At 45.0% G+C, this 14,792-nt stretch overlaps 1 protein-coding gene across 1 annotated transcript; it reads right to left on the bottom strand.

Moving 5' to 3' along the window:
* Nucleotides 1-4,172: 4,172 nt before the first annotated feature.
* Nucleotides 4,173-13,732, bottom strand: GRP (gastrin releasing peptide). Its single transcript, XM_067545657.1, has 3 exons — nt 13,335-13,732; nt 8,511-8,761; nt 4,173-4,760 (listed from the first exon to the last, which is right to left on the bottom strand). The coding sequence occupies exons 1-3, from the start codon at nt 13,504-13,506 to the stop codon at nt 4,707-4,709; spliced, it is 477 nt and encodes a 158-aa protein (XP_067401758.1). The 5' UTR covers nt 13,507-13,732; the 3' UTR covers nt 4,173-4,706.
* Between the last annotated feature and the right edge of the window lie 1,060 nt (nt 13,733-14,792).

Here is a 14,792-nt window from a genome sequence, read left to right as displayed (position 1 = left end):
TGGGCCCCCCACTACAGGAAGGACGTGGACAAACTGAACAAAGTCCAGTGGAGGGCAACAAAAATGATTAAGGGCCTGGAGCACATGACTTATGAGGAGAGGCTGAGGGAACTAGGCTTGTTTAGTCTGCAGAAGAGAAGAGTGAGGGGGGATTTGATAGCAGCCTTCAACTACCTGAAGCGGGGTTCCAGGGGGGATGAAGCCAGGCTGTTCTCAGTGGTGGCAGATGACAGAACAAAAATCAATGGTCTCAGTTGCAGTCGGGGAGGTCTAGGTTGGATATTACGAAAAAGTTTTTCACTAGGAGGGTGGAGAAGCACTGGAATGGGTTACCTACAGAGGTGGTGGAATCTCCATCCTTAGAGATTTTTAAGGCCAGGCTTGACAAAGGATGATTTAATTAGGGTTGATCCTACTTTGAGCAGGGGTTTGGACTGGATGACTTTCCAAGGTCCCTTCCAACTCTAATCTTCTATGATTCTGTGATTCTATTCTATACTATTCTACTGAGGTTTTTACACCACGTTCATCACTGTAGTATCTGAGGGTATGTCTACACTGCAATAAAAAACCCACAGCATCGCATCTCAGAGCCCGGGTCAATTGACTTGCGCTCACAGAGCTCGGGTTGAGGGGCTAAAAACTTCAGTGTAGCCACGCAGGCACAGGCTGGAGCCGAGACCCTGAGCTCTTCCCCCATAGTGGGGTCTCACTCCCATGGCCCAAACACCTATATTGCAATTTTTAGCCCTGCAAGCTCAAGTCAGCTGACCTGAGCCAGCCATGGCCATCGTGGGTCTTTTATTGCAGTGTAGATGTAGCCTGTACATGTCTTCCAGTATTGCATTAAGTAGTATTAATGTCTGTCACGTTTGGTCTCTCATCCTCTCCTGAAGAGGAGACGTGCATGTTGCTATGTGTATGTTAATGAAGGCAAGGATGAAGAAATGCTCCTTCTCTTGGAGCAGAAGGTGGTGAGGTTTGTGTTGGTCCTTAGTGCCTAGAAGAGTTCATTGCACAGCTCTGTCTCCTGCACAGGTGCCCTTTACCATAGCGGGTTCTATTATGCCAGCAGAGCAGAGCTGTCTACCACGGTCTTCATCCGGTAGCTTTAGATGAACTTTTAGGTACCCTCAACCTGGACTATGGAGTGCCTTGAAGATAAGGGCTGAGACCTTGAACTTGCTTCAGTATTCTATGGAAAGCCAGTCAAGAGACAGATTTGATGTGTTTGTGGACTTGGAGATATGGAGAATCCACCACTTCCTTTGATAATTTATTCCAATGGTTATTTGCACTCACCATTAAAAAAAAAAGCCTTATTTCTAATTTGAATTGCTGAGTTTAACTTCCAAACTGGCAGCTGGCATCCTGCTAGGAGGCGTCACATATGGGAATTTCACATAAGGCTTCTTTAAAAAATGAAGATAGCTAGAAAGATAGATGTAGATTTCAGCAGCCATTGGCTCCTGACCACAATACCTTATTGCCCTGTTATCAAGACCAAGGGTCTTAACCTTAGTGTCCTGACCACGTTCCAACCTAAAGTCTCCTTTCAGTTAGCTGTTGTTCTTCTTTGCTTCCTATCCTAAACTGTTGTGAAGTGTTTCTGTGAGCTCTTAAACAGCTGCCCCAGCCCACGCCAGCGATGGCTGCATTTTCATTGTGGGTAACGTGACCACTATAGATCCCTTCTCTGTCCCCGGAGGTTGAGAATGAGGCTTATTCACATGAATGTTTGCACAGCATTTTGAGATCCTTAGCTAGCAAGTTCTGTAGTACCTAAAATGGGGCTAATGATATTTACTTACCGTCTTCACGTGCATGTTTGTAGACTAATTACTGTTTGTGCACCGCTTGAAAAATGTAAGCTACTCTGTGAATACGCTGCAGTCTTACTGTTACTGTAAAACTGTTGCTTCTTTTATTTAACTAAGCCACATTTTCAGCTGCCAATGAATTTGTGTTTTCCAACAGCAGCAATGGCAGCTATGTGTGCATCAGACACCAGAGTATGGTCCAGTACATTTATGAAGAACCTGGGGCTTTTGACTGACTGAAGACGAGAACAAATCCCATCTGTAAGCAAATCAGCATTCAGCTTGGTCATAATGTTTGCGTGACAATGGTTACTCTACTATACCAGGGTCCTATTGTGCAAGTTACTGAACACTCCCTACATATTGCCATGCATGCACAATTCCCACCAACACGATCTTCCTCAGTTATATAAATTCACTAGACTACAACCCTCTGAAAGGAGAATTGCAGTCCCACTTTGAACCATGTGTTTAGTATAGGCTGACTAGCATATAAATCATATTAATAATATATATAATCCACACTATATATGTGCATTAAGCATAAATATTGTCACAGTGATTTAGCCTAAAACTGACATAGCATAACCATTCCTGTTCACTTGTGCCAGGTATCCCATAGCTCCTTGCATTTGCTGAAGTAAGCATTTGGCATCAGCAGATAGCAAACTTGTCAAAAGCAAGCTACATTAGTCCTATGCCAGTACAAGCTAAGGCAGTACCTTCACGGACTAGTACTTGGAATGCTAGTATCCAAAAGAAAGCTAAATAAGGAATAGACCAGCGAGATAAGGCATGGGGACAAACTGATGGCTTGGATTTTAGTGACGTATAACTTGTAAAATCATATAAATAATACCAGCGGAAATGTGTTACTTGGGGAGCACATTGTCTGCATAAGTTGAATGTAACATCGCTGCACAGGCCTACTCCTTGCACATTGGTAGTGTAAAGTACCTTTTTTTGCTGTACGACACTAATAAACCTGACTGACCCTGGTTATTTGGTCTCTTTCGTATATTTTGTAATGACCCAAAGTGTGGTCAAGTAATTTACTACACACTTTATCAGCACAATCATGATGGTTTCAGCGTTGAGTTAGCAGACAGAGAGGACCTGTACAAGAAGATATTTTCCCTTCATTTGACACGATCTCTTCATGGGGGCCAGGGATGAAAAATGTGTGTTTTACGGCTAATTTGAGTGGAGGGATAATCAAAAAGCATGCCAAATTTAACGCCGAAGCACTAGACATTGCATTTCCTTTAGCAGTCGTGGTTATGCACATTCTGTGTGCTATCATCAGTCCCCCCTGGCTTTCTGTACAGTCTTATTGAAAGTACCTCCATTTCTGGTCAAAGCTATTTGTATCTAACTCTTTGGACAGAGTAATTTCTGTCTCACACAAGTGATTATATCACAGCCGTGGGGGATTGTTCAAAGTGAAGTGTAGTAATTGATGGCCTCAACTCCCCACTCAAGGAAGGGGGTGGTTTAATTTGAAACAAACATCCAGTTGGGAATTATTTTTGTCATATGGCTATTTTAGTGTCTCATTATGAGGTGTTAAATGTCACGCTGTCCAGCCTGCTTAGGCCTTTTCATATATCAAACCCATTGTTTAGTCATTTGTATAGAGAAATTATTTGGACTCTTTTTGGGCTGTTCTACTGTGGGAACATGTAGTGGTGGTTTCCCTTTGCTGGGTGGAACTCCCAGTGTGTAACTCCTCCATTGTGCAAGGACCTCCATCTTCTCCGGAGCAGATTGCTTTGCTTGGCCAACGTGCACAAGAAGCACAGTGCAGCTGTTCAGGCCCAGCAAGTGTTTTAGGGCCACGTCACTGGCTTACTCAACTGTGCTTGTGGTAGGAAATGCTCCTCCTTCACACTGAATTAGGATGCCTGACCTCCCACCCTTATTTATGTGTGACATGCCCACATTCCACTCTGGAGACCCACTGGTGATGTCATTTGTGCGTCATACAGGGGGATAGAGGGCCATCTGGGTGAGTTTACCCCACTGCCTCCTGGGGCCACCTAGGCAGCAGAAACATGCCACTAGGGCCTGGTCTACATTGCTGACTTAATATCTTCTGTTTAACATGCCGTCCCCACTGCGCTGCACCGACGGGAAATGCCTACCTGTCGACGCAGCACTACGCTTTTTGCGGAGGTGGTTTTATTAGATCGACTTCTGAACTGATTGAATGTGTCTTCACTGTCGCTCAATCAAACCAGGAAAATCGATCTGACGGTGGCGAATTTGCCACCGTCAGTGTAGATATAGCTGATGTTTCGGTCTTCCACACCCATGTAAGGCAGTCTGGATCTTGGCTCATTGAAAATATACCCCTTAGAGTCAATGAAATGCATGGGCCAGGTTCTGAGTTGTGTAAATCAGTGTAGCTTCATGGGATTTAATGGAGCCATGTCAATTTATACAGCTGAGGATCTTGCCCAACATGTAATGAATCGCCCAGTTGTTTATTTGTTACTATCCATGACGCAGTCAGTCAACATTTTGTAAGTCAGATAAAAGCAAAGCCTTTGTTATTATTATTTATTGTGAACCTTGAAATGTCATGTAATTTTAACCTAAAGATCAACTGGCTAGACAGAGAAGTCAGATAACTGGAAGACCCTTCCCGGACAATTATTTACAGCAAAGCAGTTTAAAGAAGAAAATGCAGCTTGGAGAGAAAAAATGGAAAAGAGTTTAGTCAATGTGGGAACATACAAGAATACGAGTGTGTAGGTATTTTTACACAAAAGTAATCTTGTTTACACAAGGGAAACCGTGTTTGTTATCTGTTACAATTGAGTGCTTGTGAAACAGTCTCTTAAGGATATTATTCTGTTCCTTCAAGTTTGGAAGATCTTCACTTCAGCTTGGCGTGCTTTTTTTCATATTCATAACCTGAAGCAGATAATCCATCATCTAATAAAGAGAAGTAAATAATATTTACAGAACAGACTTGTCAAAAGTCACATACTGATTCAAGAAACCTAATGCATAACTTCTCTGCATCTATGCCACACAACAAATTCATTCCCAAGACTTGCCCGCAAAGGACATTTGTTTTTGTTAGCTTGCTAAATGACAACCAAGGGCTCAGAGAAAGAGTTATTCAAAAATATTTTCTTCATAATCCCATTTATAGAACATCAAATTAATGTTGGAAAGTGAGTTCATAGAAATATTTTAAAAATTTACTTTGGATTGCACTTGACAACTTGCAAGAGCAAAACCTTAGAATAGCAGGCAAAGCAGCTGCTTCAGATTTTTATAGCTGATCCAGATTAATTTTAATATTAATTTACTCTGTGCATGAGTGGAGGAGGGGTTGGTGTTGATTTTCTTATTGTTAAATTAACTGAGGCAGAAGAATGTGACAATAAAACCAAAACTAAAAAAACAAAACCTCGGGGGAACACTGAGTAAGGCTGAATTGTTAAAACATGACATTCAAAATAATAAAAGTGAAGAACAGGCATGTGGACACCCCCCTCCCCCCCCCATCAGAAGGGCAAAACATGAGGAGGAGTAGGCAACAACAGGAATAGAGAAGAATTGTGCCAAGAACATAATAGTAGCAATGGGAGGTTTCAGCTATTCAGATAGAAAATGAAAATCAATAAATCAAGAAGTAGAGGCCTAATTCTTAAATACAAGCCAGAAGTGAAACCAGAGGGAATTTCTGCTTATTGTTTTTAAGTTCTAGATGCCTTTTAATTTGGATTTTTAAAACGTAACATATTTGAATATATACATGGAACAATGAAATTACAGCACAGTGACTATGTGTACATTATGACTAAATGCCTTTAATAATCCTGTAAACCTATCCCCACGCTACACACGTTAACCTAAAGTATAATCCCAACAGGATCCCCTCCTGCACTTCCCTTATGGAATAAACCTATAGAATTTAATGGGATGAAACCAGTAAAGTTCTGTAGAAATTACCCTACAACCTATATAAAACACCCACTGAGTTACAAATACTTGGTGTCCACTCAAGATGGGGACTATCTCCATTTGGCCTCTTCACTTATTTGTATGTGGTACCCATTCTCCCACCCCGTGTCTATTGGATGGTGAGTTTTTCAGGGCAGAGATTGTATCTTCTTTTATATTTGAAAAATGCCTTGCAGATTGTGGGCACTAATGAAAATAAATAAAAAATAATAATGCCACTTTATAGGAAAAAAACCTAAGTAAATTCAACTTGGAAACATCCCTGACAAAAGTACATCTAGCGCTATGGTCTTAGATTCTGCAGTTATCTCATTCCTAGCACAAAACACACAAAGTATGTTGCTTGTTATGTTTTTGGTTCATACATCAGTATGAAGAGTTATTAGTAAGATTCTTCCCAGCCCACTAAGACATGCTTATATGTACATTTAATTAATAGATGGCAGCCTACAGGATGCACACTTGGATGGACTCTTGCAATGTTAACATCTGAACAGACACATATGCAATCTATCATAATTACAGCTTTGTGACAGTTTGAGCATGCAATGGTCCCCGAATAATGTATATATGTTCCTTCAGCCTGAATGTACAGTCTGCAATGCTGCTTTCTTTGGAACATTTACATTTCATTGTCCAACCCTTGTATCTGAACTCGGCACCAAATATAAGATACCGTGATGGATTAAACATGTCTTTATCTTTCTAGACAGTTGGTTTCCACTGGAAATTCAAATACAGTAAGACGGGATTTATTTTATGTCGCTTACAGGCCCCACCCTGCATCTATTGGAGTCACTGGTAACAGCATTATTATAATAATAAATCAAAGCTATCTGAGCATCTTCCATCTAGCCATGCACAACACATTCATCATTGCAGTGTCTAGCATCTTCATAAAGATGTTCTACAGCACCACATTAAAATGAAGGGCTTGACTAGACAAAGTCTGAGTAGCTAAGAATGTAGCATATACTAGACACTCTAGAGAGATAAAATATGCATTCAAAAGGGTCCTGGATATCTCTGATAATTGCAGCTCTTATGCTTCAAATATCATTGCCTATCAAACCAGTGTGCCAGTATTACACTAGCCTCTCTTTTATTATTAAGGATAATGATTGTTCTTTAAACAATATCGTAAATGTTCATGGCATTTGAAGCACATAAGATTCCCTAGGGCCTCTGTGTCTGAAAAAGCAAATCTTAAAAATGGATATAGTTTGACTTTAAGGGCCTGACCGATCACTTAGTGGCGTCAATGAAAAACTTCCACTGACTCCAGTAAGCATTGGCTCAGGGCCTAAATAGATTGCTTATGACAAAAATAGAAGATCTTTGCATATTATCAAGGAAAAATGCAAGGCTAAAAGCTCCTTCCATGATTGCCCTAACCACTAGGCTATCGGATATTCTGATGTGGAGGCCTCAATCTCTCCTGCTGATGCTATTCCATTTTGGATTAAATAAATAGTATCATTTTTAGGGGGGATGAGAGAGAGAGCGAAAGAGCACAAGCATGAGTATGATTCCCTAGCCTGGTGGTTACAGCACTCACCCAGGATGTAGGAGACCCAGTCCCCCTATTTTAATAAAGCTTTCATTATTTATACACATTATAACAGCTTCAACAGAAGAGACAGAGGGAGCTCCCCATATCAGAATATCCCATAACCCAGTGGTTCTCAAACTTTTAGTATTTGAGACCCCTTTCACACAGCAAGCCCCTGAGTGCCACCCCCTGGGCAGCCAGGGCTCACAGCCCTATCATGAATGGGGCTGAAAGCCCCAGCCCTGCCACCTGGGGGGCTGATAGTTCATGGTCATGACCCCCAGTTTGAGAACCCCTGTGCATAGCCCAATGATTAGAACATTCACCAAAGAGGAGGTAGATCCCTGCTCAAATCTCGTCTCTGGCTCAGACAGAGGGGGGATTTGAACTGGGGGTCTCCAACATCTCAGTGGGGGTGATCCTGGGATTTAGGTACCTAAAGTCCCTTTCTGAGTCCCAAATTCCTATTTTGTGATCAAATGAAATTTGTTTTGAGTGGAAGCAGTTTACCCAGGCTAGGTCATCGCATCAGCGGACAGAAACAATATGAAGTGACACAAATAACCATTCATGTAGCTCAAATATAGAAAGGGAAATACTAACAATTCAAAGAAATCAGCTAGCTAATGATGGCCAGATTGGGCAGTGTTGTGGATATTTAGTTTGTTTGTGAGGCTGAACATCGCTCATCTATGTAACCATCATGTGATCTTATATCATCACCGTTAATTTTACTCGCTGGTTCCCTCCTATTGTTTATTACCTCATTGCAAGGTTTTCAGCTTACATTGTGAACTCATCAGTGCAGAGACTACATCTGGTTGTGTGTTTGTACAAAGTTTGGCAATGACTAGGGCACTTGTATAATATAAATAAATCAAAATACTTGAAAAAATATTCACAGCAAATAGCTTGCATCCAAGCCATAGGCTGAAATTTACAAGATATTTGCTGAGCTGTTCTAAATAAATACATTCATAAAAGGTATAATCTATTCAGTGACCATTTGCAATAAGGGATAAATTCACGGAATTAGTTGTTCATTACAAATTGTTTGACCAACTCGACCAACAATACCAGAGTTAGAAAGAGCTAATTTGTTTGGTTTTTTTCCTCTTTAAATTAAATTTACGGTACTTTGTTATTTTAAAACTTACATCTTTAAAGTTGCTGTCATCCTCTGTCTCCCAACTGTTCTTGGTGTACCATGGAAGCTCTTCCCTTAGGATCTGAGCACTTCTGTTTTCATTCTCTTCTAACAGCCTTAGCAAATTCTTCAATGTTTCTTCCCATTGCAGGTAATCCCCCAGCTGCTTGATATTTTCAGGTAATGCTGAAAATGGGATCTTGTTTTCTTCTTCATAAGCATAGGGAACATCTCCAGTGCTCTTTTTCCCCATTAAATGTCCTATAAGAACAAGCAGAATATCATGACATTAACCAAAAATTAATTACTGAGTAAGTATGGACGTTCAGAACCGTATTCTGATTGGCCAGTGGAGCCTTTTGGATGATGTCATACCAGCTGCCACTGGGATTCACAGCTGGGACTTTCTCGGAGTCACACACACAAAAATCCCTATGCCCATTCTATTAAGTGGGTCAGGGAAATGTTGATGTGGTGAGGACAGAGATAAAAAGGCACCTGTTAGGAGGGTAAAGAGAGGCAGCTGAGAGCAGGGGTGAGCATGAGGTGAGGTTGAGAGTTTTAATTTCTCTCCCACACACCTAAGTTGCCAGTTCAGCAGCAGTATGTGGCTCTTCCTACATCTTTAAACTGGCTTTTATGGCAAAAAGCTAAATTGAATGTGCTTCAGTATTCCAGGTTGTGATTTTATGAAAGTGAAACTGATATTGGCTGTGGGCCATGAACTAAGGCTGAAAGGGCAAACAGGCCTCTGGGGGTGAGAAGCAGTGGGAAGGTGGGATCCATATACTCTGGGGAACCTTAAAAAGAGAGAAGGATAGAAAAAAGTAATCAAACAACAGATACATTCAAAATAATAGGAAAAAAAAGTATTCATAGCATTTTCCCCATTATTTTCTCTTTTCAGTTTGCTAGAAACTCCATTTCAGAGTGTGATGATATATTGCATAAATCCCCATGAAGCTGCTGATTGGCTTGTGGGTTTTTTAATTAAATTTGGGCCCCAATTCAGCAAAAGCACTTAAGCATGTGCTTAAGTTAATCACGTGTCTAACTCCCATTGGATGAAAACACTTAGGCTATGTCTACACTTAACAGCTGCACTACTTTAGTACTTCAGTGTAGCCCCTCATTACAGTGACTGGAGGGGTTCTCCCATCACTGTAGTTAATCCACCTCCCTGAGAGATGATAGCTAGGTAGAGGGAAAAATTCTTCCCTCGACCTAGCACTGTATATACTGAGAGTTAGGTTGGCTTAACTACACCACTCCGGGGTGTGGATTTTTCACACTCCTAAACTACTTAGCTGGGTCCACTTAACTTTTTGGTATAGACTTGGCCTTAAGATCATGTTTAAAGTTAAGCACATATTTAGTGCTTTCCTGAACAGGGATGATCTCAAGACCATGCTAGTTCAAGTGTTTTGCTGAATCAGGGCAGCAATGAGCCATACTCTTATAGCAATAAACCACTCCAGATGTAAAAGTGCGCTTCAAACATTATTTAATTAAACCTCACATAACTCCTATGAGATTCACAAATTCAAAGGCCAGAGGGGACCACTGTGATCTCCCTCAAAATGGACCTAATCTTCAGGATACTCCACACTTTCAGTTCCTTTTAAACTCAATTGCAGATGAAGTATCTTGCAGGCTTGCGCCCTTTATTCTAATAATATATATGAATAATACACAATAATAGTTAACACCGATACTCTAATTTTCACCCTGACATTAGTCCACAGTTATACATTCAAGTACAGTCTTCTGCTATTGGTGCCAACCAAATCCAGGCGGACAATAACAAAACACTCATGCTCTCTCCTTTAAAATGCACTGGATAAAGAAATCCTTTTCTATTTGGAGTTTTAATCCTGTTAGGATCATCAGGAGAACTCCAGTTTATTAAAGTTGTAGGAGTAATCATCAGTTACTGTTCAGTCATTCTTTGCCAAATGAAGGTGGAGAGTTTCTCATTCACTGCAAATTTAGCCTTTAATAAACCATCCGCAATAATTTATCTGTAGGGGGCAAGACATGGAAATTCTCTCTCTACGCTTTCTCCTTCTATCTCAAAATACTCTATAATTTCCCAGCTACGGGACATATTGTTTGCTTCCTTTGTGTGTTTCTTGCGGTTTGCACAATCACCAGCTAAATATATTAAATACAATATTCACGTTGGCCCATAGCATCAAGACTATATAGCTTTTTTCTCTCCTCTAGAAAGATGACAGCTAAATCACTGAGCAAGAGGATGAGATTCTGCAGCCAGACAAGCTGCTACCTTATCAATGATGCTGACAGTTTAGTAATAAATAAATGGAGAACTAAAATTAACATAAATTGTAGTAATGAGAGTATCCCGACATGTAAAGTGAAAAAATAGGAACAGAGGCACATATTCATTGATAAGAGCTTAATGCAAAGCCTACTGAAGTCAATGAGAGTGATGCCAATGATTTAGAAAGCTCTGTCTAGATCATACCCTATAATAGAACTACCCTGTGCTTGGGGTCCCCTTCCGCAGCATATTGCATGACAGTTTCAGTAGTTTTGGTTTCAGTAATTCTAAAGCTTTTTTCCTTACAGCATTTCAGGCTACTTCAACTGCTCATTAATTCTTCTCCAAAGTATATCCCGAGGGATTTCATTGGGTGTGCTTGGGCCTCCCTTTTACTCCCAAAGACGTCAGTGGCAAAAATCCCATTAGCAACAACGGTGAACAGGATGTAGGGCCTGATCCTGAACCCCTTAAGGAAATGGGATCATCATCATCATTGATTTTAATGGCTGCAGGATCAGGCCCCTCTATCCTTCAGTTTTCTGCTTTCTAACTAAATCGAACTAGCCTTTGTCAAGAACTCAAAATCTAGGGGTTTGTCCCTTGTCCCGAGGACTGAAGTAAGAGAAGAAAATTACAGCAGTTGACTTGCCTGAGTAGAACCCTGACCTTGTTTGTAATTTAAGCCTCTATGTGTGTGCAATGTCAGAGGCAGGTGCTGGCTGACCATTGAACCCACAGTGGCTCTGCAAGCTCCTCACACTGGTTCTACCATGTGCTTCAATCTTAGCTTGAAGAAACTAACTCTAGAGGTGAGAAACTAGTGCCCTCTCCAAGCCCTTTCAGTTCCTGGCCTCACTGAATGATGGGATGATTTTTGTGTGGTGTTAACAGCTGGCCACCAGTAGCTGAACCAAGTCAACCAAACTCATTTCCCAGAGACCCAGCCGGCCATCAGATGATACATATCTTCAATCATTACCCGACCTTGCACCCTATCTAAACAGCACATACCTGCTCGTTTTAGCAGTGTCTAAATGAGGCAGTTTACACTGAATACAGAGAAGTGCTAGGAGCAACAACTTGCAAATGATCCCGGTAATAAGGGGAAGGAAAGTCAGGGCACAGCTTTTAGGAAATAATTATCTTAATAATTTAGGAAGGTGTATTAATTGGGGGCTCATAACCCTTGGATGTCACTCTCTTAATAAAAACAAGGAGAGTGCTGTAGCACTTTAAAGACTAACACATTTAATTTCTGCAGCCATAAGCTTTCGGGAAAGTGGGCTACAGCCCACCAAAGCTTTCCCCAGCAGCGCCTTTCTTCCCCCCGGACACTATCAGATCGCATTGCCAATTTTCGATTCCCTTTGACTTTTGCAAAGACAGGGATTAGCAGCTCTGTGCTCATTCATCTGCCGCCTCCTGCCACGGCTGATGGGAAGAGCAAGACAGAGTTCTGCGGCTGTTGGGCAGGAGAAACAGACAAAAGGAAATAATCCTACTCTTTGCTTTATACCTACCTTCCCCACTGTTGTCCTTTTACCCTCAGCTGTATATACACACCTCCTCTCTGATTTCTAGTCCTTACCTCTGACCAGTGGGTTGCAGCCCACAAAAACTTATGCCTGCGGAAATTAAATGTGTTAGTCTTTAAAGTGCTACAGGACTCTTCTTGTTTTCAATCCTACCCAGGAAAGTCAGCAGTTTAGAGACACAGGGACGCCTATGAAACAATGCCACAAAATGGAAAGAGAATACACGCGCTAGGGAGCGAAGGGAAACAGAGGCAGCTTCGGGAGTCTCGTTACTGTCAGCTTCCCAATTCAGCTACACCCCCTCCAGTGCCGGTAACACCAAATGGCCCTTGCCGCCCGTGGAGATGGATGAGGGAAGCGAGCTCCTCCGCCTTGATCGCAGAGACGGCAGGTGCCAATTGCAAACGCTCCTTTTCTTACCAAACCCTGGCGGCGCCGCGGTGGCCCGGCTCAGCGTGTCGGGAGCTCTGCTTTCCTAGCAGGGGGTCCCGGCGTACCTGTCTTGGCATCTGCTCTTATTGCAATCGACCACAGGCTTGTTTGACCCCCGGCTCATGCAAGTCCAGCTGTAGCAGGCACCTCTCCCGCGGCTGGGAGCGGGTTGAGACTCGGCTTCCTAAACCAAGCGGCTCTGTTTCAACCCAAATCCTCCCTCCCTCCCTCCTCCGGGTCACAGCCCAGCCGCACCGGCCGCTGAACTCTGGACGGGGAGCCCAAGTAGCCCCAGCGAGGCTCGGCGCTCAGGCCCTAGATCCCCGCCGCCCCGCCGCCCGCTGTGTGCCGTGGGTCGGAGCAGCAGGCGGCACGTGTTAGCGGAGCAGACCAGGGCGGGGTGGCTGTGACCGGGCGGACAGAGAGCAGCGCTGCGGGGCAGACGAACGGACGTAAGGGGGAGGAAGCTCGAACCAGTCCCAACTTTCTAGCTGGACCCGCCACCCCCCCCCCGGCACGTGCTAAAGCGGGATCGGGGCCGCTCCGGGCTCCCAGCGCGGAGAGCGGGCCGGACACTTACCCACAGCCCAGTGGCTGCCCCTGGGGTAGATCTTGGCCATCGGGGCGGCCCCCCCGTTGGACGGCAAGGGAGCCGCGGCGCCGCCGTGCGCCTTGAGCAAGACCAGGGCGAAGAGGCCCAGCGAGAGGAGCGAGCGAGGCTTGCCGAGGAGGGGGAGTTCACAGCCCCGCATGGTGCGCGCTGCCCGGGCGGGGACCGCTCCCTGCTGCGACTCCGGCTCGGGACGGGACGGCTGGGGATCCGGGGCGGTGCCGGCTGCTCGGTGCCCGCTGCTCGCTGTCTGCAGCCGCCGCCACCGCTGACCTGGCTTTATAAGGGAGCGGGACGAGGTGACGGCCAAGTTCAGGCCCCTGACGCCTCCCCTAAAGGTGGCTCTGGGAGCCCGGGGGGCCGCGGAGCGCTCATCCGCCCACTCACCCAGCCAGCCAGCCATCCGCACAGCAGCCGGCCGGGGAGGGGAGGGGCGGCGCATTGGAGCCCTCCCCTGCCCCCTCCCTGCTCCGGAGTGCGGGAAGGGCGGCGAGTGGGGGCGGCCCGCGGGCTTCTCCTGCCGAGCGGGCTAGGAAAGAAACCCGGCCGGCGGAGCCAGTGACAGGGCGCTGTATCTGCCCCCCGGCTCCCAGCCGAGCCCCCCGGCCTCTGGGGAGCGGCAGGGGGCAACTGGGCTTCCCCAGCCCCCGGCCTGTGGGGAGCGGCTGTCTGCAGAGCTCCCTGATACCGAACACCCCAGCCCCCCACATCCCGACCGTGGGGAGCGCCGCCCCTTCGCCCCCGCTTCCCACCGTTGGGTGGCTGGTGCTAGGTAGCAAGTTACTGATATTACCTAACACCCCCTCCCCCGGCCCGGACTCCAGGTTATGGAGGTTTCTCTCTATCAACAAGCCCTTGCTCCCCTTCCTAGCAATCCCGGTGGGGGGGAGCACGTGTGGTTTCCCAGGTCATACAAAGCTACCACTATCCCCCCCCCCCCCGCCGCCCCCTCATTGCACTGGGATGCTTTGTTTCCTCTGTGGGTTGTGAGACTCGATAAGCCCTTGGCTTCGCCCCCGCCAGCACGTCCTTATCAAGGCAGGGGGCGATGGGGCGGAGGGGTGGGCTTTATTTACCCCGTTCCTGGCGCTGATAACGACGGGGCTGTTCACACCAGGACAGGCTCCCTCTAATTGATGGCCCCCTGTTATTGTACCGTGCACGCGCTGTTACTCCAGGATCCGGGAGGCACCCCCCATGCGAACACCCACCACCTGCCCCGATTTGTCACTGGCTCACATTATCCGGTTCTATGCTGCACACTTTTAGGGCATCTTTCATTTGTTGGTTTCCCCTCCCTCCCCCCACGCACTTGTCCTGCTGCAAGGGCTCCTGACAGTATCTGTCCGGCTGCACGTGCATTGTGGAGATTGTGTCTCGGGGGTCTCCATTGTTAACTAGAGGACTTTACACTTATCGCCTCCCTTT

This window comes from Emydura macquarii, unplaced genomic scaffold (assembly GCF_026122565.2).
Source record: "Emydura macquarii macquarii isolate MOO-44397 ecotype Brisbane River unplaced genomic scaffold, CSIRO-AGI_Emac_v2 contig_1045, whole genome shotgun sequence".
NCBI lineage: Eukaryota > Metazoa > Chordata > Testudines > Chelidae > Emydura > Emydura macquarii.
Note: the sequence above shows the minus strand (reverse complement) of the source record. Positions and strands in the feature narration are given on the sequence as shown.